Below are 22,915 nucleotides of genomic sequence, written 5' to 3'. Positions count from 1 at the left end.
AAAATGTAGCAATGGATCTGGTTCGAGCGTTAATAATATAAGATCAATAGCTCAGTTGATTGATTCAACTGAGACAAAGCTAACGTAAACGGTAATCCAAAATCTTGTGTTCATTACTTCCACAAATAATAGTTTTCCAACAGTGCCAAAACAAGAACATAAAACAAAGGCGTGATGAAACTAATGCTGTTTGCCCGAAAGCACCAACGAGGTAACAACATGATTAAACCTAAATGATTAGCTAATGAAATTTGACTAAATATACTCGATCGTTTCTAGAAACTCTACTTGGAACTGGTCGGGCGAACCAATCTGATAACAAATGACATGCCAGATACCCCATGGGAACTCTCCTCTGCGACAAGGACAGCATCTGATGGCATCACATGAGAAGGACGCAATGGAAAACCAATGGCATCTGTAATGTATTCTTCCTGGGATTGCAAAACCCGTTGTGAGACTGATTTATCTTGATCTAAAGATTCAAAGTAGGCCTCTACCACGTCAGTAGGTTTAAGGGCAGCTGTCTTCCGTAACTGTTGAACTCTCCTAACAATTTCGCGAGCAACACCAGCCTCAAACAAGGACTCATCTGGACGTAAATCCAAAACCACCAAAACATCACCATCTCCCGCTGCATCAATCTCCTTTTCTGTCATTCCATTAGGACGCTTGAAATCCCTAACCACCTTAATATCAGCAAGCTTTAAACAATGACCAGAAACAGTAACTTCTCCAGCTTTCTCAAATGCTAAAATGCTTTCCTGGGACATGGCCTTGACTTCTTTGGCAACAACTCCCATCGATTTTCCAAGCCGCTTACCCAGTACACTAAAATCAGGCTCTGCACGTAACGAAGCATACTCCAATGTATCATTACATGTGACAAGAGATCGTACATTAAGTTCCTCCAACACATACTCTCTTAGCTTTCCAGCAATATCATCAAGAAAGTCTGCATCAGGATGAACTATAACCATCTCCTTAAGGGGAGTCTTGAGAGGCTTATTGTGACGCTCACGAATGTTACGGCCAAGATCTATCACTGTCATCATTCTTCTAACACTCTGCTCCATGAGTTCATCCCTCTTTCCTTCTGCTTTAGGAAAACTACAGAAGTGAATGCTTTCCTCAGACTCATTCAAAACTTTCCGCAAATTTTGATAAAGCACCTCAGTGAAGAATGGCGTTAATGGTGCCATCACTTTACAGGACACCAAGAGGACATTATAAAGAGTTGAGAGTGCCATCCTACAATCTTCTTCACCAGTACGACCCTTTAGCCTCTTGCGATTGAACCGCACATAAATATTTGTCAAGTTGTCAAGAAACTTCAAAAGATATGGAACCACCGTGTAAAGTCGATAACCATTCATCTCTTGTTGGACAAAATGCACAAGACTCTGTGTGGCTGAGTTGATCCACTGGTCAAGCACATTAGACGATTTTTGTACAGTGGTTAGATCAATAGGGAGGAAAGTGCCAAACCCTTCATCTTCAAGTCTCTTTGCATTCTGAACAAGGAACCTGTATGCATTGTACCAAGGAAGAAATACATCCTTGACCACACCAAAAACTCCTTCCTTCTTGAAACGTAATGTCTCCGCACGCACAACAGGAGAGTTGATGAGGTATAATCGTAGTGCATCAGCACCATAGTCATCAATAACCTCCATTGGTGAAGGATAGTTCTTCAAACTTTTACTCATTTTTTTTCCATCCTCAGCAAGGACAAGTCCATTGCAAATCAGGTTTCTAAAAGCAGGTTTCCCAAATAACGCAGTAGATAACACCATAAGAGTGTAGAACCACCCACGAGTCTGATCTAGCCCTTCCGCGACGAAATGCCCAGGAAAATTTTTCTCAAAAAGTTCAACATTCTCGAAAGGATAGTGGATATAAGCATAAGGCATGGATCCACTCTCAAACCAGCAATCAAACACATCATCTATACGTCGAAGAACACCATGTTGCGGACCACGAGCAGATGGAATAGTGATATGATCGATATTGTGCCGGTGCAGATCAAAAACCTATTTAAATCGACATAAGAAATATTATTTTAGATTTGTAAATCACAAGGGAAAAAAAAGAACCGTATTATTTTGGATTGTTGAATCACAAAACAACAACAACAAAGTCTTATCCCCCTAAGATTGAATCACGAAAAATAATAATTAATTAAGCAGGACATTCAAACACCAAGGAATATTCCACATGACATATAATTGCACAAAATAAAGTAGACAAAGAGGAATCGAACCTTAACACCGGAAAGCTTTTCAAGCTTATCAATAGAATCGATGACTAGTATCTCCTCGCCATCCTCACTAACCCACACAGGGAGAGGAGTTCCCCAAAACCTACTTCGACTAACTGCCCAATCTCTTGCATTTTCCAGCCAATTGTGGAAGCGCTTTTCCTTGACAAAGTCAGGAACCCAGTAAGTCTGTGTGTTATTTTCTAGCAATTTTTCTTTCAACTGCTCCACCCGGATAAACCAACTTGGGACAGCTCTGTAGATAAGTGGAGTTTTAGATCTCCAGCAAAAGGGATAAGAATGAGTGAAAGTTCCGGACTTCACTAGCCTTCCTTTTGCCTGAGAAAATATGAAGAAATATATCAGAATAAAGGATACAAATACAAACCAACATAGCATAAAGTACAGAAACAATCCATCACAAACGGGACACATATTCCTACTTTCCACTCTCTTTTTCCTAAATTCTTTTCAACTAACGATGACAACAAGAAGAGCAACAATAGTAAATAGCATCAGAACGCATGAGACTACATATTATTTGATGTCAAAACATTAAGTTTAGAACACGTAGTTAAAACTGAACATTTATTTGAAACATAGAATGGCATGGCTCTATATTTTCTTCTTATTGAGTGGGGGGTTGCGCAAGTAAATCACCCCACTATGGTGTGTGTGTGTGTGTGTGTGTATGTGATTGTGTGTAGTCTCACTTGTACCTTCACTGCTTCAATAATATCTTTATCGGCATCCTTGACATAGAACCCGCTGAAATCAGTGATTCTTTCTGTAAAGCAGCCATCATCATCAACCGCTACAATCAAGTTGTCTCCCTTATTGATTACTTGGTTTTCGAGGCAAACACGATAATCATCCTCGCCAAAGGCAGGAGCACAATGAACAATACCAGTCCCACTATCATCAGTAACATAGTTGTCCGCAACAACTCTAAATGCCACATCAGAGAACTCCTTAAAGTATTCAAACAGTGGCACATACTTATTTCCCACTAATGAAGCCCCCGAGAATTTCTGCAATACTTGATATGATGAACTGTCGACAGTTTCCTTTTTCCCAGCTCCTCCCTTGGTCTTAGACTTGGACCCATTTTCTACTACAGTACTTTTCTCTTTAGGTTTCTCGCTAGGAAGAGCTGACAACCGAGATTCAGCAACAACATAAACTTTCCCCGAGTAGTTGTTGCGAACCTTCACATAAGTAAAGTTCGCATTGACACAGAGGGCTAAGTTACTAGGGAGGGTCCATGGTGTAGTTGTCCAAGCCACAAAACTTGCATTTTCCAGATCTCCCACAATTGGAAAAGTCACCATAATTTCGGGATCAGGCACATCCCTATAATCTTGACCAGCCTCAAAATTTGAGAGTGGTGTCTTGCAACCAGTGCTGTATGGCATGACCTACCAACAAAAAACAAAATATGTCAGTAGAAACACAACATATCCTTCTTTTGTTCAACAAGTCAAACAGAACATTTATCCTCCCTCTCTCCCTCTCTTCTCGGTTTTCCGAATTTAAGCTGCAATAGAATTCCATGTACATTTAGCATTGAGTTTTTACCCTAACTAGAAATCAATACCAGACATTTCTATCAAATTACAAGCTTTTGGAGTTGACATGAGCTATCTGCATAATCAAAAAGCAACAAAACAGTAATTCATGAAACCGAAATTGTTTTCGATCATGCATTATGTTAATAAACCCCATTTACCATCTCCCACCACACATGATCAAAACATGTTAAAATCCAAAAATTCTCACTACCCAATTGAGCAAAACTCATAGGAAATCACAATGCCATCAAAAACCAACCTTGAATCCTTTATAAACCAGCCCCTTTTCGAACAATTGCGCAAAAACCCACCACACAGATTCCATAAACTTCAAGTCCATCGTCTTGTAATCGTTCTGGAAATCAATCCACCGCCCCGTCCGAGTGATAACCTTCTCCCACTCGCCGACGTACCGCGTCACAATGCTTCTACAGGCCTCGTTGTACTTATCGATCCCCATATTCAGCACGTCGTCCCGGCGCTTGATACCGTGAGTCCGATCGATCTCGTTCTCCACAGGCAGGCCGTGGCAGTCCCACCCGAATCGGCGGATGACGTGGTGGCCGGTCATGGAGAAGAATCGGGTGATGATGTCTTTGATGGTTCCGGCCAAGATGTGGCCGTAGTGCGGGAGGCCGGTGGCAAACGGAGGGCCGTCATAGAAGACGTATTCCGGCTGGCCCTCCGTGCGCGCCAATTGGGTTTCGAAGGCTTTGATTTCGGACCAGAGTTTGAGGATGGTTTCTTCTTGTTTGGGGAAGGAGAAGTCCTTGCCCTCGCACACTTCCTCCATGGCTGAGTTGCAGCAAAGGAAGCTCCTTTTTTTTGGTATGGAATGAAGGAAGATAACGCGATGAAAATGTTTTTTTTTTTACGTTGAACAAATATTTATAGGGGCCTCAGGGTTTAGAGAAAAACTCGAAACGTACCACAAAAGGATGCAATATTAGATCCAAAACTTATCAAAATAGGTCAAACTATGATACTAAATCTATAAAAAGTTATCTAAAATACGGGCTGGAAAAACTTCCAATACCAGCATTCAAATTAGATGTCTCGTTCGATTTGACATATAAAAGCCCTAACTCTTATATCATCTCACTTACTGGTTTGTGACTCTCAAAGTCTCACCTCTGGTACTCTCTCCTTAAAGCCGAACTATATCTCCAATTTTCCCCTTATTTGCTCCGCTCTCGAAAAGCTCTAAAGTTTCATTCTTGAATTTCAAACGACCTTTATCTCACTTGAAAACCGGCATAAATTTTTGTTTCAATTTTCTTGTCCTTCTCAAGTTGGTGCATATCACTTGATGCCTAGGTTGGAAAAGAAAATTTTGGGATGTAGAGCATTTTTCACTAGCTAATTTGGTGTACAATGTAGTCACCAAGTCATGATGGTAAGTTGGTAACTATCAACTAGAGAAGTAATAACAAGTCTTACATGGTAGCATGGCTACATTTGTGTATAGAGTGAAATGCACCCCAAGTAATTACCAGGGAAGTTGTCTGAAACAATCCGGCTGGTTATGGCCGGGAAACTCGAGGAGCTTATCGAACAGATTAATGGATAAAATTGGGATCAGTTCGCTTGCGTTCTTGCTGATCCGAGTCTTAGACGGGGCCGGAAATTGCAGAGAAAAAAGGCTTCCAGCAAGCGAGCTACCTTCTGCCCGGTACTTGGATTTATGCCCGATAACTCAGAGGATAACACTAGAAAGTTAGATATGTCTAGTAATCATGGTATGGGAAGAAACAAACTAAGCAATCAAAACCAAATTCCTTGCTTTAAATCTACATTTACATTTCCAAATGAAACCTGTTCATATAGTGCACAAGAAGATATTTGTATGGCTTGCGATGTTCACAGCATAGAAAAAGGAAGGACAAGTCTAACGCTTTGAAAACTGAGGGGCTTTGCGAGCTTTCTTGAGACCAGGCTTCTTCCTTTCAACTACTCTGGCGTCTCTGGTCAGCAGCCCTTCCTTTCTGAGAGGTCTTCTATGGTCTTCACTGACCTTTAGCAAAGCTCGGGCAATGCCAAGGGAAATCGCCTGCGCCTGACCAGAAAGGCCACCGCCATGAGCCTTCACAAACACGTCGTATCCACTTTCGTATCCTAAAGTAACCAACGGTACTCTTACGTACTGTAGCCACAACGGGTTGCCTTGCAGATATTCCTACACAATGTTAAATACAGAATCATAAGGGTTTCGTTAATATTGTCTACAAATAAACAAAATTCCCTAACGAGTAACTTTGGTGCTTGTACTCCAACTACTGCTATACTTGTTCCATGACCATGATATTCATGACAGACGAGACACATATTCGTAGACCAGGAGATATAAAAAAAGAAAGTATTGTTCAAGGAGTTGCTGATACTGAAAGCTGTAAAGGAATGGGACCATAAGAAATATCACAGTAGTTGGCAACGATGAACGAAACCATTAACACAAGTCATCGCAGTCCACTCAGAATTATATCTTGAAACAGATTACAGATCAAAATTCTTACAAGATTAGATGAACTAATTAGCCACTACACTTTAATCTTTCATCATAAATACAAGTCTAAAATCATGACAAATATATCCACAGAATAACGTATGAATTCAAAACATTGAGGAGACTAGTCAGGCATTTTGTACAAGGCAAATATGGGTTCAAAATAACGGACAGAGGTACACAAAAGTTACATTGAAGACGAATAGGCCTCGTAGAGATTATTAGTTTAACAGCACCAACAGTTTCAGACATACAATTGTCTAGAAAAAAGTTAAAATCACTAGCCGCTTCGAGCAAAAAATGAAAAGAACAGAACAAACAAAGTAAAACATAAATAACTAAGAACATCACAGCAAATAAATTAAGGACATCCCCACAACCGCATTTTCTACCGTAATATTATTGGGGGCATTCTCCGATGAGGGATAATTGCAGGATGTGAATAGCCGGCGAAAATCAACCAATCAACCAGCAGACCGCATGCCTGCCACTCACATCCCGCAACATTCCTCATGTCCTCTGGCATTCAACATTTATATTACTTGCGCATAAACTCAGCGAAAAATGCAAAAAGTAAAAAGAAAAGCAAACATCTTTGGCTGCCCAAAGAAGCACACTTTGAGCACGACATTGCATAATCACAGAGAGATATCAGCTGAAAAATGCATCAAAAATCATACAAGCAATTATTCAAAAATCAACTACATTTTTTAATAAATAAATAAATTATGTAGCTAACAGAAAGGTAAAACAGGATGAACATGGAAATCCCAAATTCCCAATTCCCAATTCGAAACCCTAACTACTTGTGGAAACACAGAGAGAGAGAGAGAGGAGACCTTGGCGTCGCGATAGTTGATGATGACTTTACCGGTGCCCTCCTGGAGTACAACACGAGCAATCGCGCACTTCCGGCGACCAGTCCCGATGATTGTCTGAGCTGCAAAACCGCCGGGAAGCCTTGATTTCACGTATTTCTTGAGGTTTTCAGTCTCCACCACTTCTGTAGGAGGAGCCGCCGCAACAGAAGCCACCACCAGACGAGGGGCACGTGTGGCGGTTCCGCACACGTGCGAACAAGTCACTGATTTGGAGCCGGGAAACGAGGCAATGCTGGGCTTCTGAGCTACGTGGGAGGAAAATGAGAGAGAAGAGAGGGACGATGTGAGAGCTGTTATGGAGACCGCCATTTTTTCCCTAGGGTTTCTGCGGATTTGGATTTTGCCGCCAGCACCGAGCAGCTGGTGGGAGGATGAAGAAGATGAAAGGGGATAACGTTCGGAAATGGGGGGATTGAGCGGATAACGAAAGTTTGGGTTTTTATTATTTGGTAAAATTGCACGAGTAGCAACTGGACTATTTGGGTATTCGAATTGCAACCCCAGGATAAAACAGGATTTAACAATGTCAATCAAAGTAAAATTAAGTGTTAATTACAAATATTCCCCCGAGTTTTTGCGATTATTTTATTTGGTCCTTCAAAATTTCAATTTGTTTTATCTAGAAGATTTTGAAAAAGTCACCAAACTATTAACATTGTAGCATGCTTTTCCCTCTGCACTTAAATCCGAATTTTCCTCCCAATATTTAGATTAATTTGACTGCTATCACTTGAATAAAAATAAACGAGAAAGTGTGAAAGAAAATAGTTTCTCTCATGTCACCATTTAAACACGTGACAATCGTTTATTAGACAAGTTGTACCGTTTTTAAACATGTGACAAACATTTATTGAACTGTGACACTACTATGATAAAACTTAATTGCACGAGAGAATTTCTCGTAGGTGCAAGTTTGCTCGAGTTTTGAGCATCCTCCTAACCGGTAACTGATGAGTGATAGTGTAAAATGGATCAGGCTAAGAGGATGCACAAGTGCACAAACAAGAAAAGATGGTGGCATGTGGTAACATTTTTTTTTTTTCCTATTGTTTGTAAAATGAATCCAACAGAACCATATTCTAAACTATTTTAATTTATAAGGAATGAGATTCCAACCTAAGTACAAGAGACGGCCAACCCTAGTCAATCGGCCTAAGCCACGTCTACTTGGAAAATGAAAGGCAGTTCCATCAATGCCAAGACAAGAACATAAAACAACGGCGTGGCGGTAACCAAAGCCGTTCGCCGAAAGCATCATCAAGAAAACAAAAGAATGAACTAAAACAGGCATGAACTCAACAACAAATGCACGCATAAATAATGGAAAGAGACACAAAAAGGTTGATTCCCCAACTCCGAATTCAGATGAAACCGATGCCCTTGGAGACAAAACATACAGTAATTCCATGCCTCAAATGCCTCCTGTATAAGATATGTGAAGAAACTGCATGAGAAAACATCTAGGAATCGAAAAGAAAAGAGAAAAAAAACGAGAGCGAAAAATGAGCAGGCCACATATCGTAGCGATTCCTTACCCGGCGCAAGGGCACGTAATTCCCTTGATGGAGTTCTCGCAAAGCTTAGCGAACCATGGCATCAAGGTCAGTTTTGTGAACACGGAGTATAACCACAAGCGCATAGTGAAAGCCTTGGCTGGCGAGAGTCTTATCGATCTAGTTTCGCTTCCAGATGGGTTAGAACCGTGGGAGGACAAGAGCGAGCTAGAGCAGATATCCGAAGCGTTGAAATGGATCATGCCGGGGAAGTTGGAGGAGCTCATAGAGAAGATCAACGGAGGGGATGGCGAAAATGTCACTTGTGTCATGGCTGATCATCATATTTTCTGGGCCCTGGAAGTAGCAGAGAAGATGAACATCAAGGCAGTTGCATTTTGGCCTGCAGCAGCTGCATCGTTGGCGTTGCTTCTCAGTGTACCAAAGTACATTGATGAAGGAATCGTTGACAACGATGGTAAGATCTCTGTCACAACTTTTCATTTTAAGCAGATCAACTCGGTTTTAAGTTTTCATACTTCCGCAAGTAGCAATTCGTTGCAAAGATGGGGGAGCTCTTCGAGCAGATTATCGATTGATCTTTTTGTAACCATTTAATTTTTCAGGAACTGTATTGAAGAGCCAGAATGTTGACATGGGAACAAACATGCCCACCATGAAAACTAAAGACTTTGTGTGGGCATGCATAGGTGACTTTACCATGCAGAAAATGATATTTGATTTGATGTTAAAACTCAACAGCAGCCAGAAACTGGCACAACGGGCTGTTTGCAACTCGGCACATGACCTCGAGCCGGAAGCATTCACCCTGATACCCGAGGTTTTGCCAATTGGCCCGCTCTTGGCAAGCAGCCGGCAAGGGAATTTAGCTGGGAACTTCTGGCCACAGGACTCAACCTGCTTAGAGTGGTTGGACCAACAGCCACTCAGCTCAGTGATATATGTTGCATTTGGCAGCTTCACAGTTTTCGATCCAACCCAATTCAAAGAATTGGCTTCGGCTCTCGAATTATCCGAGAGGCCATTCCTCTGGGTCGTGAGGTCAGATACTAATACTACTGACAGTATTTGTGATCCCTACCCGGAAGGATATCTAGAGCGTGTAGCCTCTCGCGGCCTGATGGTCAGTTGGGCACCTCAACAGAAGGTCCTGGCTCATCCTTCGATTGCTTGCTTCGTAAGTCACTGCGGGTGGAACTCCACCCTTGAAGGCATAAGCAATGGAGTTCCTATATTGTGCTGGCCATACTTTGCCGATCAGTTCATCAATGAGAGCTACATTTGTGATGTTTGGAAGGCGGGACTGAAATTCGATAGGAACGAAAGCGAGCTTATCACGAAAGAAGAAATCAAGAACAAGGTGGAACAACTGCTTGGTGTTGAAGAATTTAAAGAAAGTGCTTCCAAACTTAAGGAATTTGCCATGACCAGTATCAAAGAAGGTGGCCAATCTAACAAGAACTTTAACAATTTTATTGAATGGCTCCAGTCATAGGCAACGTCAAATTTGAAGTATGTGGTGATTCATCAAACGTCATATGACAAAATTTCGCCATCTCAATGTCAATCAACCAATTTACCAGGTTTACATGTTCAACTCTTTCAATACTTCCACAAAGAATGAAAGGTTGTTCCATCACCGAGTGGCACAATGGTTGGGACAAATTCCTAATCCGTATTTCATACGACTTGTTTGGGTTCGATTCTTGATGCTGGTTAATTACACTATGTGGCCAGAGGAGGCTGAAATGCAGTTGTGAGTTTTCGCAGCCTTAAAAAAACATAGACCGTCTAGGCTTGGCCACAAGCTAATCCATTTTTACAAAATAAAAAACTAGTGGATAAAAAATAAAACAATATACCCAAGAGAAAATCGTATATGTTTAAAGCATGGTCCGAAATGCCGATATTATCGGTTTTTAGGGGAACCGATTTTTTTTTCAATGTCCAAATGGTTTTTGGGATAATATCGGAACTGGCCTACTCGGAGAATAACGTCGGAGCTGTAGAAGCTCCGGCCGACTGTAAAACAGGACCCTAGACTCCGATCTAGGTATGAAAATGAAATAGAAGACGAGATGAACGTTTTTATATATGAAGTTTGCCGTGAAACCGTCGGAGGTGTTCGGAAAGTGAGTCGACACGCACGGCCTCGCCGGAGTTCGCCGAGTTGCAGAGATGAGAAGGAGAGGGAGAAAGACGAGGTTGCTGATGATGATGGGTGTGTGTGTGTGTATGTGGGTCTCGGACCCTCAGTGCAGAGAGAAAGGAGAGAGACGACGGCGGCGACAAGGGAGAAGCAGAAGCCGATCTGCCGATGTGGGTCTCTGTGCGTGTGTGTGGGAGTGGGAGAAGGATAGATGATGATGAGTTGGGTGGGTGGGTGGGGGTGGTTTCACAGGTGGGGGTGCCGAGATCTAGCGGAAGGGAGGGATAACGGAGGAGGGTGGGAGGGGTCGGACATGCGGAGAGTGAGGAATTTGAGAGAATATGGATGGAGAGAGAGAGATAGGCGACTAAAAGGCAAAGTGGGAATAAAAGGGAAAGAGTCTGACGGCAATAGGGATTTTGATAGGTTATGAAGAAAGATGATGGGTTGGGATTTTTTGCACTTTTGGGAATTAAGTGGACTCTTTCTTTGCAATTTTCTTAATGCCCATTTTGCATTTTGAAAATAAAATAAAATAAAATATTGTTTTCAATCACAATTTTACATAATTTAAGAGCATCTTCAATATAAATTTTAAATAAAACCCCCACAAACATATAATTCTTAAATAAAAAAAATAAAAGGTAATAAGTCACTCATGTATCTTACCATGCAATGTATAAAATGTAAAATATTGTACTAATTCATTATATATAAATGATTATGATGTGTTTAAAATTATTTCATTAATTACTACATATTTTCTACACTCACAATGTTTGCCAGCTCGCTATATAATCAACTTAAATCAGTTAAATCCATCATGCAATGCATTTCCTTCCAATTTTTTATGATAAACTAATAGATAATTGACTAAATAAACATCCTGCAAAGTTTCAATAAAAATTTCCAAGTTTTTCTTACAATTTCCGTGGTTTCCATGTAATTTTTATCGATATCGATATTATTCCGATATTTCCATCGATATTTCCGTGTTTTCGGACTACCGATATTTCCGATATTACCGATATTTAATACCTACTTTAAAGCATTTTCTTAAGCGAGATCCTGCCTCAATATGCGAGATCGATATTAGTAACATCTCGACAACAACGTTGTATTGAAATGATTAAATACATAACTATTTGCCCAACAGTGAAAATATACAATTATATTATTGCATAATTAGGGTTTATAGGGCGGATTAGCAGAGCCAATAAAAGGAAATATGAATTAAATTAGAGTTCTGATCTTACCTGACTGTAAGCATTTGTACCAGGAATTGGATCCTCTTTTGAGCTTGGGCTTAGGAGCCTCCTGGTCAACACACAAAGGCCGTTGGATTTTGATTTAATGGTTATAATTATTATAACTTTTAAAGAGTCATCATGTTTGTAGTCGTTAGATCAAAATCGAACGGCCCTTATGTGTTGGTCAGGAGGCTCCTAAGTTTGGGCTCATGAAAGGATCTAATTCCTTTGTACCGCACATATTTCACGATCTTATAAATAACTAATAAGGACTCATATGACTTTCGGGTAGTAAAGTTTGTTGTTGTTCATTCAACTATGTACAATGACAGCCAATGGGGGCAAATGTGGATGCACATTGGAAGTAAGGTGGTCCTAGGACCACTCGGAGTCAGAGAAATATACATGTGAAGATCTTCCAAGAACCCTCCAAATGTTTGGTACAAGTTCTTTTGTGTACACCAAGTGTTTGACAAAATGCCTTGCACAAGTTGCATCGATAATACTCGACAAATTCTTACAAAAACACTTGTTAGATTGCTTTGACACCTATCAATATTTGACATGTGTGCAACTTGATTCAGCTGACGACAAAACGCCAACCAAATATTCGACGAAATACCTCGGTGAATAAATTGAATATTTTTTTTTGCGCATTTCGCGGTCTGTTTCTTTCTAATAAAAACTTCAACCTCAAACACTAAAATCTCAAGATTCAAATCTTGAATCCGCCAGAATTCAAATATCCAATTAGAGGGCAACCCTATATACGAACCTGCAAAACATGCATATTTTCTTGGAGCTATTAGAAAAAAGAGAAGCAATATTTTGTCCCAGCTTTAATAGCATGGACAAATGCTGCTGATGAAGATGTGACACAGACAGTGTGTGTATCTAGTCATAGTTGTGGAGGTATGGGGCCCTTTTTGAAATGTAAGATGATGGAGGAAGTATCCTTCTTCTTGTTTTAAGTAAAGAAAGGACATGGAATTTTTAAAAAACATTTTGCACACTTTTGTAAGATAGAATATCAAACTAGCCACTCTCACTTTCTTAATTCTTAAAGACTGAAACCCTAGTAAGTAGCTAGAACTAGCCTTAGTAGAATATGGACACTGTCCACGAGAGTAATGCTATAGTTAGTCGCTCACACATAACGACTGTTAATCATTAACATAAGTGAATCATATAACATATTGACAACTGACAATCATTCTCATGCACATAAACAACTGTCGCGAGAACATATTCACTCCCTCACAAAAACTACTAAAATTTGGTCAATTAATTGCTACCAAAAAAGGCAAACAAATGAACAAACAAACTGTGGTTGGGCTTTTTCTTTTTTTTTTTATTGGTCCTTTTTTGTTTCTTTATTTTGTCTATAGGTCAATAGTTTGTAAATTTGTGTTGTATCTATAATAAAGATTGTATCTATAATAAAGATTCCTGCCTTTAGTTGATCCTGAAAAAAAAAAGGAAACAAATGAACAAGTTATAAATAGTATCAAAATTTCATCAAAATAAATACTAAAATATACTAAGAATACGACAAAAATATAAATTCAACTGCTAGCTGATAAAGATTTGTGTCTAGTCAGATGTGGTACAAATAATGTATGTATCTAGTCATGGTTGTGGAAGTATGGGGCCCTTTTGAAATGAAAGATCATGCAAGTATCATTCTTCTTGTCTTTTTAAATAGTCTGTTTTTTAATCCGATACATCATTAAACGTTCGATTAATTTAATCAGTATTAACCGACTCAAATAGTCAGTCAAGAAAACATAAACAAACCAACAAGATAATGAATCTAAGCAATGACTTATAAAGTAAGCTCAACACAGTAAACAAGAAGCAATGGGTAGCTCCTCAACACCTAAAGCTCCTCCCAGATTTGACCTGAACACACTGAAACTCTGAAAAAAAAGAAGAAACAGAAAGCAAAGAGAATGAGCAGCCCACATATTTTAGCTATTCCTGTTCCTGCACAAGGCCATGTAATTCCCATGATGGCGCTCTCACAATGCTTAGTGAATCATGGCTTCAAAGTCACATTTGTCAACACAGACTTCAATCACAACCGCGTCGCGAACGCCTTGCCTGATGGTCAAAGTCATATGACGAAGGATCGTATCGATCTAGTTTCAATTCCGGATGGTTTGGAACCGGGGGAGGACAGGAGAGATCTAGGACTGTTAACGGAAGCAATGCGACGAGTCATGCCAGGGAAGTTGGAGGAGCTGATAGAGAAGATTAACGGAGGGGATGGCGAAAAAATCACTTGTGTCATTGCTGATCAGGGTATCGGGTGGGCGCTTGAAGTTGCGGCGAAGATGAAAATCAAGGCGGTCGCCTTTTGGACTGCGTCAGCTGCGGTCTTGGCCTTGAAACTGAACATCCCCAAGTTAATTGATGAAGGAATCATTGACAATGATGGTGAGTGAGAACTCTGATATCCTCTATCACGAACCTGTGAAATATTATGCAACCATGTTATGTAAATATTTTAGTTCAACTAGTTAAATGTGTTCAAGCTCACTCATTTGAAACGTAAAATTTTGATTTGAGACACACTTGGAATTTTTACTAGAAATTCAAGTGCTTCTTGAAGTCCCAAAAAAAGCTTCTACAACTCAGAAGCACTTTTTAATTTTTAAGTCAAACATGGTTGGAACTTAGAAGTGCTTATGGATGTTAGAAAATTATGCTAGAAGCAGTCCCAGATAGGTCCGGCAGATATGTGCTGAATATGTAGGCCTAGTCCTTGCTAGTGACTACTTTAACTTGATCGAAATTTTTGGTTACTATTGTGAAACTTCGGATTCTGTTGTGTGTGTTGAGTCTCACATCGGTAATCTACTGATAGATCCAGTTATGTAAGAAATTGTCAGGAGCCTCGATTAGTGAATAAATTAGACTAATTAGTTATGTGTTTAGCAATAGGCTATGAAATTATTGAGTTCTCTTTTTATGTTTTATATTTTCGTAATCATTCATACAGTCACTTGTTACAGGAACCGTATTGAAAAGCCAGGCGATTCAGTTGGCACCAAACATGCCCGCCATAAAAACTGCAGACTTTGTGTGGGCGTGTATTGGTAACGAAACCACTCAGAAAATCATGTTTCAATTTATGGTAAGAAGCATCCAGGCTGTGCAAGTAGCAGACTGGATTCTTTGCAACTCTGCATACGGCCTCGAGCCAGCAGCATTCACCTTTGCACCCGAGATTTTTCCAATAGGTCCACTCTTGGCGAGCAGCCGGCTTGAGAATTCACCAGGCAACTTCTGGCAGCAAGACTCAACTTGCTTGCAATGGCTGGATCAACAGCTGCCCAGCTCAGTGATCTATGTTGCATTTGGAAGCTTCACGATTTTCAATCAAACACAATTCCTGGAGCTTGCTCTGGCTCTTGAATTATCTGAGAGGCCATTTCTCTGGGTTGTGAGGCCGGATATCACTGACACGACAAGTGATCCGTACCCGGATGGATATCAAGAGCGAGTAGCCTCTCGCGGTCGAATGGTGGGTTGGGCGCCTCAACAAAGGGTTCTGGCTCATCCGTCGATTGCTTGCTTCTTAAGTCACTGCGGTTGGAACTCAACCCTAGAAGGCCTAAGCAATGGGGTTCCTTTCTTGTGCTGGCCATACTTTGCAGACCAGTTCACTAACGAGAGCTACATTTGTGATGTTTGGAAGGTGGGATTGAAATTCGAAAAGAATGAAACGGGAATCGTCCTGAAAGAAGAAATCAAGAACAAGGTAGATCAACTGCTCGGTGACGAAATTTATACAGCAAGAGCTCGCAAACTCAAGGAAGTGGCCATCACTAATGTTGAAGAAGGCGGCCAATCTAACAAAACCTTCAAGAACTTTATTGAATGGATGAAATCATAGAGAAGCAATCTAAGATCAATGTTTCAGAGTCATAAGATACTATCTCAAACTAGGCCACTTTCACGTTCTTAATTCTTAAATCCTAGCTAGTAGCTAGAGCTTTGGTAGAATATGGACACTTTTCAACAAAGAGTAATGCTACGATTAGCCACTCAAACACACTGATTGTCAGTCGTTGATATAAGTGAAAATAATGAATAAGAAACTGGCAATAATTAGACAATTGTCGCTGGCACACGTCAACAACTAACATTCAGTCAACTAGTAGCTACCAAAAAATCACACATATGAACTGATGGGAACAGTTATTTCTGTGAAAATTTTTGTTCCATGAATTTCTTAATAAAAATAAGAAACAAATATCAAATTGATATGGCGGGATTCCGTTCATTGTAGCTTGAGCGAGATCCAGCTTCACTGTAGCTAAGGCAAGATCTGTATCAATTATCGATATTGTTTTGGATATGTTGTCGATATAGATACCTCTCCAACAGCAGTGGAAAGGTTATGAAGTTTGTCATATACACATACATACATATATATATACACACACACGTTTGAAGAATAAAGTAAAGAATGCAAACAAAATCACAATATAATAAAAATATTAAAGTAAGACCCAAATCTCCTCCCAGATTCGATCAATCGATCTGATTAAGATTAGAACACACTGAAAGTGGGAAAAAAAAAAAAAACACACACACACACACACAAAGAAAAAACAATGAGCAGCCCACATATTTTAATTCTTCCTCTTCCTGCACAAGGCCATGTAATTCCCATGATGGAGTTGTCACAAAGCTTAGTGAATCATGGCTTCAAGGTCACGTTTGTCAACACAGATTTCAATCACAACTGCGTCACTAACGCCTTGCCTGATGATCAAAGTCATATACGGAGGGATTGCATCGACCTAGTTTCAATTTCGGATGGCTTAGAACCGGGGCAGGACACGAATGACCCAGGAAAGTTATCTGAAGCAATGCAACAAGTCATGCCAGGGAAGTTGGAGGAGCTGATGGAGAAGATCAATAACCGAGGGGAAGGCGATAAAATCACTTGTGTCATTGCTGATCAGGCTATCGGGTGGGCTCTGGAAATTGCGGTGAAGATGAAAATCAAGGCGGCCGCCTTTTGGCCGGCATCAGCTGCAGTTTTAGCCTTGAAGTTGAGCATCCCCGAGTTAATTTATGAAGGAATCATTGACAATGATGGTGAGTGAGAACTGTGAGATCCTCTATCACTAATTTCTTATTCAACCACTCAGAAAATCATGTTTCAGTCCATGTTAAAATGCAACAAGGCTGTACAAGTGGCGGACTGGCTTCTTTGCAACTCTGCGTATGATCTTGAGCCAGCAACATTCACCTTTACACCCGAGATTCTAACAATAGGCCCGCTCTTGGCGAGCAGACGGCTTGGGAATTCAGCAGGCTACTTCTGGCCACAAGACTCAACTTGCTTAGAGTGGCTGGATCAACAGCCACCCAACTCAGTGATCTATGTTGCATTTGGCAGCTTCACAATTTTTAAACCCACCCAATTCAAGAATTGGCTCTGGCTCTCGAATTCTCGGAGAGGCCATTTCTCTGGGTCGTGCGGCCAGATAGCACTGACACGACAAGTGATCCCTACCCGGAAGGATATCAAGAGCGAGTAGCCTCTCGCAGTCGGATGGTGGGTTGGGCACCTCAACAGAAGGTTCTGGCTCATCCTTCGATTGCTTGCTTCCTAAGCCATTGCGGTTGGAACTCTACCCTAGAAGGCCTAAGCAATGGGGTTCCTTTCTTGTGCTGGCCATACTTTGCCGAGCAGTTCACTAATGAGAGCTACGTTTGTGACGTTTGGAAGGTGGGATTGAAATTCGAAAAGAATGAAACTGGCATCACCACCAAAGAAGAAATTAAGAACAAGTTGGAACAACTGCTTGGAGACAAAGATTTCAACGAAAGAGCTTTGAAACTGAAGGAATTGGCCATCGCCAATGTCGAAGAAGGCGGCCAATCTAACAAGATCTTCAAGAATTTTGTTGAATGGATGAAATCATAGGGCATGCAAGTGGAAGAGGCAAAGAAGAAAATGTGCTAATCATCTGTTTTTAAGAATTAATATAAGATTCATGCTTCAGTTGATACAGTGATACAATAAAATTCAGAAATCTATTTATATCTTAATTATATCCGTGAATCGTGGTCACGAAATTTAGTCTCCACACATTAAAATTCTACAATATTACATGAATGACAGTTCAAGGTGTATATACTTGTATTTGAATTGATTAAATACATTACTATTTGTTCAACATTGAAAATATACAATTATATATAATTAGGGTTAATAGGTCGGATTAGCAGAGCCAACAACAACAACAACAACAAGGCCTTTTCCCACTAAGTGGGGTCGGCTATATGAATCCTAGAACGCCATTGCGCTCGGTTTTGTGTCATGCCCTCCGTTAGATCCAAGTACTCTAAGTCTTTTCTTAGAGTCTCTTCCAAAGTTTTCCTAGGTCTTCCTCTACCCCTTCGGCCCTGAACCTCTGTCCCGTAGTCACATCTTCGAACCGGAGCGTCAGTCGGCCTTCTTTGCACATGTCCAAATCACCAGAGCCGATTTTCTCTCATCTTTCCTACAATTTCGGCTACTCCTACTTTACCTCGGATATCCTCATTCCCAATCTTATCCTTTCTCGTGTGCCCACACATCCCACGAAGCATCCTCATCTCCGCTACACCCATTTTGTGTACGTGTTGATGCTTCACCACCCAACATTCTCTGCCATACAACATCGCTGGCCTTATTGCCGTCCTATAAAATTTTCCCTTGAGCTTCAGTGGCCTACGACGGTCACACAACACGCCGGATGCACTCTTTCCATCCAGCTCGTATTCTATGGTTGAGATCTCCATCTAATTCTCCGTTCTCTTGCAAGATAGATCCTAGGTAACGAAAACGGTCGCTTTTTGTGATCTTCGCTAGATTGCTCCGGTCATTAGTGTGGATAAGTATATAAATGGATAGAGATAGGAAAGCAAACACAAGATGTACGTGGTTCACCCAGATTGGCTACGTCCACGGAATAGAAGAGTTCTCATTAATTGTGAAGGGTTTACACAAGTACATAGGTTCAAGCTCTCCTTTAGTGAGTACGAGTGAATGATTTAGTACAAATGACATTAGGAAATATTGTGGGAGAATGATCTCGTAATCACGAAACTTCTAAGTATCGGAGTGTGGTGTCGTCTTGACTTGCCTTATCTGTCTCATAGGTAGATGTGGCATCTTCTCTGGAAGTACTCTTCCTCCATCCAGGGGTGGTATCTTTAACTGGTGGAGATGCACAAGGTAATGTATCAATTTCACTTGAAGCTTACTTGTAGTTTCAGGCTTGGTCAAGCGCGATACAAACCATGTAGTAGGAGTCCCCCAAGTCGCCGAGCTAGGGGGTCTGCTGAAAGAGGTGACAGACAAGGTAAGCAATCAGAGCTCCGACTGATTGTTCACCTTCTCCCCATCTTGCAGCAGCATGAAGGATAAAGAGAAGAAAGATGAGAAGAGATGATATGAGATACTTTTGCTTTTGAAGAAGTAACTTTCCACAGGCTTATTCTTGAACTGAGCTGGAGGGTTTTCTGGTTTCCTCCAGAGTATAAGGCCGACTGAAGAATTTGAGGGTCAAAACAAGTCCATCAAATCTAGAGTACGTTCCACCCTGCTGATATGGGATACTTTTGCTTTTGACAGAGTAATGGATGTATCGGCACGTGTGCTGTTACGCTTGTCTCCACATGCTTCCTTGTATCCTTCGCACTTGCCCTATCTGTTCCTCAAGCAGATGCGGAATCTTCCCTGGAAACATAAGATGATGAAGATGAGTACTCGAGAGCAATGCCAGGTAAGTAATCAGGTAAGGGGTTCCAGGCAGTCAGTTCCTGGCTGGAAGCTTGATTCCAAGTGCTGACTGATTGCTCTCTTTCTCCTTGTCTTGCAGGTAAAAACAAGGCCAAAAGAAAAAACAGGGAAAAAGCATGATATGGGATACTCTTGCTTTTAACCCTGATGATATGAGATATTCTTGCTCTAGTATAGCTTGTTTGCAGAGGTATTATCGGGGGGAAAGAAAGCTGAATATTTCGAAAGGCTTTGTTGGGAGTGCCCTCTCAGATATGATGAAGGGTTGAGCATTTTTGCAGGTCTGCCTGTCCGTTGGGGATGGAGGTCGACATATATAGGAGTCTCCCTAACAACAAGTAGTAATGCTATTCCTTTACCCTGCTTGGTCATAGCACGGTAGTGGGAGCTGCCAGTTTCACATGTTTTAACTCTGTCAGAGCACTTTGAAAAAGTGGTCTGTGGTATCTGGCTCTCGAGATTCGGAGAGCGATGCCTCTTCGATTTTTGAGAAAGCAATCATGCTGGGGTTCTGACTCTCGAGATTCGGAGAGCAGTGTCTCTTCGATTTTTGAGGAAGTAATCATGTTGGGAGTCTGGCTCTCGAGATTCGGAAGGCGGTGCCTCTTCGATTTTGGAGCAAGCAATCTTGTTGGGAGTGTTGTCTCGAATGTGAGTAAAGGTTGGACATGTTTGCTAGTCTACCTTGCCACGAAGCACAAAGGTTGACACACAGGGACTTTCCAATTATCCAGCAATGGTACTGTTCCTTTACCCTCTCTTCGATTTTGAGAAAGTAGTCATGTTGGGAGTCTGGCTCTCGAGATTTGGAGGAAGGTGCCTCTTCGATTTTGGAGCAAGCAATCTTGTTGGGACTGTTTTCTCGAATGTGAGTAAAGGTTGGGCATGTTTGCTAGTCTACCTTGCCACGAAGCACAGAGGTTGACACACAGGGACTTTCCAATTATCCAGCAGTGGTACTGTTCCTTTACCCTTGTGGGTAATAATATGGTAGCTAGACCTTCAAAATTTATGTGTCTAAACTTTGTTAGTGCTGTTTCTTTGCTATTCTTTTACCTTTCTTGGTCAGAGCGATGTAGTGGGAGCTGCAAGCTTCACGTGCTCAACTTTGGCAGAGAACTTTGGCAAAGTGATCTGTGGTACCCATGAGTTATTGTTGCGTGTGGGAAGTGGGTGATTGAACAGTAAGATTCATGTGCTTTCTACTTCACCAGAAGTCTTCGACAGAATGCCCATAATTTCTGCAAAGCTGAGTGTGCGTGTGACAGGTGCTGACAAGGCTAGAAAAGTAGGTGCCTCTTCGATTTCTGAGATCGGCCCTCGTGGTCTCTGAGCAGCCCAGCTTTTGAGAAAGCGAGCGCCTCTTCGATTGATTCGGAGAACGGTGCCTCACCGATTTTTGAGAAAGCAATCATGCTGGGGGTCTGGCTCTCGAGATTCGGGGAGCAGTGTCTCTTCGATTTTTGAGAAAGTAATCATGTTGGGAGAGTGGCTCTCGAGATTCGGAGGGCGGTGCCTCTTCGATTTTGGAGCAAGCAATCTTGTTGGGAGTGTTTTCTCGAATGTGAGTAAAGGTTGGGCATGTTTGCTAGTCTACCTTGCCACGAAGCACAGAGGTTGACACACAGGGACTTTCCAATTATCCAGCAATGGTACTGTTCCTTTACCCTCTCTTCGATTTTTAAGAAAGTAGTCATGTTGAGAGTCTGGCTCTTTAGATTCGGAGGACGGTGCCTCTTCGATTTTGGAGCAAGCAATCTTATTGGGAGTGTTTTCTCGAATGTGAGTAAAGGTTGGGCATGTTTGCTAGTCTACCTTACCACGAAGCACAGAGGTTGACATACATGGACTTTCCAATTATCCAGCAGTGGTACTGTTCCTTTACCCTTGTGGGTAATAATATGGTAGCTAGACCTTCAAAATTTATGGGTCTAAACTTTGTTAGTGCTGTTTCTTTGCTATTCTTTTACCCTTCTTGGTCAGAGCGATGTAGTGGGAGCTGCAAGCTTCACGTGCTCAACTTTGGCAGAGAACTTTGGCAAAGTTATCTGTGGTACCCATGAGCTATTGTTGCGTGTGGGAAGTGGGTGATTGAACAGTAAGATTCATGTGTTTTCTACTTCCCCAGAAGTCTTTGACAGAATGCCCATAATTTCCGCAAAGCTGAGTGTGCGTGTGACAGGTGCTGACAAGGCTGGAAAAGTAGGTGCCTCTTCGATTTCTGAGATCGGCCCTCGTGGTCTCTAGGGAGCCCAGCTTTTGAGAAAGCGAGCGCCTCTTCGATTTTTGAGATCGGCCTTCGTGGTCTTTGAGCAGCCCAACTTTTGAGAAAGCAAACGGCTCTTCGATTTCTGAGATCAACCCTCGTGATCTCTAAGCAGCCCAACTTTTGAGAAAGCAAACGCCTCTTCGATTTCTGATTAGGCGCCTCTTTGATTTCTGAAGCTCCGTCGAGTGCAGATTTTTATAGAGGCTGGCATTAAGTTCCAAAGCACACTTGAATCTCCACCAGTAGAAGCTTCATTCTTGCACTTCTAAGATCTTGATTTGTCCGACCTCTTCTCTCTTCAACACCTTTGAAAATGTCTGGCCCCTCCGACCGTCGTTTTGACTTGAACCTTGTTGAAGAGGCAGCCCCGCCTTCTCCAGACAACATATGGCGCCCATCCTTCGTCTCCCCAACTGGTCCTCTTACCGTTGGGGATTCCGTGATGAAGAATGATATGACCGCTGCGGTGGTGGCCAGGAACCTTCTCACTCCCAAAGATAACAGACTACTTTCCAAACGGTCTGATGAGTTAGCTGTTAAGGATTCGCTGGCTCTCAGTGTTCAGTGTGCAGGTTCTGTGTCTAATATGGCCCAACGCCTATTTGCTCGAACCCGCCAAGTTGAATCATTGGCGGCTGAAGTGATGAGTCTCAAACAGGAGATTAGAGGGCTCAAGCATGAGAATAAACAGTTGCACCGGCTCGC

The 22,915-nt window shown here is 41.5% G+C and overlaps 4 protein-coding genes and 1 pseudogene across 4 annotated transcripts; 3 read left to right on the top strand and 2 right to left on the bottom strand.

Moving 5' to 3' along the window:
• Positions 1-92: 92 nt before the first annotated feature.
• Positions 93-4,707, bottom strand: LOC126581885 (isoleucine--tRNA ligase, cytoplasmic-like). Its single transcript, XM_050245814.1, has 4 exons — positions 4,091-4,707; positions 2,980-3,678; positions 2,264-2,599; positions 93-2,033 (listed from the first exon to the last, which is right to left on the bottom strand). The coding sequence occupies exons 1-4, from the start codon at positions 4,622-4,624 to the stop codon at positions 285-287; spliced, it is 3,318 nt and encodes a 1,105-aa protein (XP_050101771.1). The 5' UTR covers positions 4,625-4,707; the 3' UTR covers positions 93-284.
• Positions 4,708-5,588: 881 nt separating this feature from the next.
• Positions 5,589-7,646, bottom strand: LOC126581889 (30S ribosomal protein S9, chloroplastic-like). Its single transcript, XM_050245819.1, has 2 exons — positions 7,174-7,646; positions 5,589-6,007 (listed from the first exon to the last, which is right to left on the bottom strand). Exons 1-2 carry the CDS (start codon positions 7,522-7,524, stop codon positions 5,720-5,722), a joined length of 639 nt encoding a protein of 212 aa, XP_050101776.1. The 5' UTR covers positions 7,525-7,646; the 3' UTR covers positions 5,589-5,719.
• Positions 7,647-8,265: 619 nt separating this feature from the next.
• LOC126634079 (UDP-glycosyltransferase 83A1-like) lies at positions 8,266-10,531 on the top strand. The gene is made up of 2 exons (XM_050304560.1): positions 8,266-9,186; positions 9,335-10,531. The coding sequence occupies exons 1-2, from the start codon at positions 8,664-8,666 to the stop codon at positions 10,222-10,224; spliced, it is 1,413 nt and encodes a 470-aa protein (XP_050160517.1). The 5' UTR covers positions 8,266-8,663; the 3' UTR covers positions 10,225-10,531.
• Positions 10,532-13,929: 3,398 nt separating this feature from the next.
• Positions 13,930-16,252, top strand: LOC126634080 (UDP-glycosyltransferase 83A1-like). The gene is made up of 2 exons (XM_050304561.1): positions 13,930-14,567; positions 15,146-16,252. Exons 1-2 carry the CDS (start codon positions 14,081-14,083, stop codon positions 16,027-16,029), a joined length of 1,371 nt encoding a protein of 456 aa, XP_050160518.1. The 5' UTR covers positions 13,930-14,080; the 3' UTR covers positions 16,030-16,252.
• A 480-nt stretch (positions 16,253-16,732) lies between these two features.
• LOC126634081 (UDP-glycosyltransferase 83A1-like) lies at positions 16,733-18,123 on the top strand (annotated as a pseudogene).
• Positions 18,124-22,915: the final 4,792 nt, after the last annotated feature.

Source organism: Malus sylvestris, chromosome 9 (genome assembly GCF_916048215.2).
Source record: "Malus sylvestris chromosome 9, drMalSylv7.2, whole genome shotgun sequence".
Classification (NCBI taxonomy): Eukaryota; Viridiplantae; Streptophyta; class Magnoliopsida; order Rosales; family Rosaceae; genus Malus; species Malus sylvestris.
Note: the sequence above shows the minus strand (reverse complement) of the source record. Positions and strands in the feature narration are given on the sequence as shown.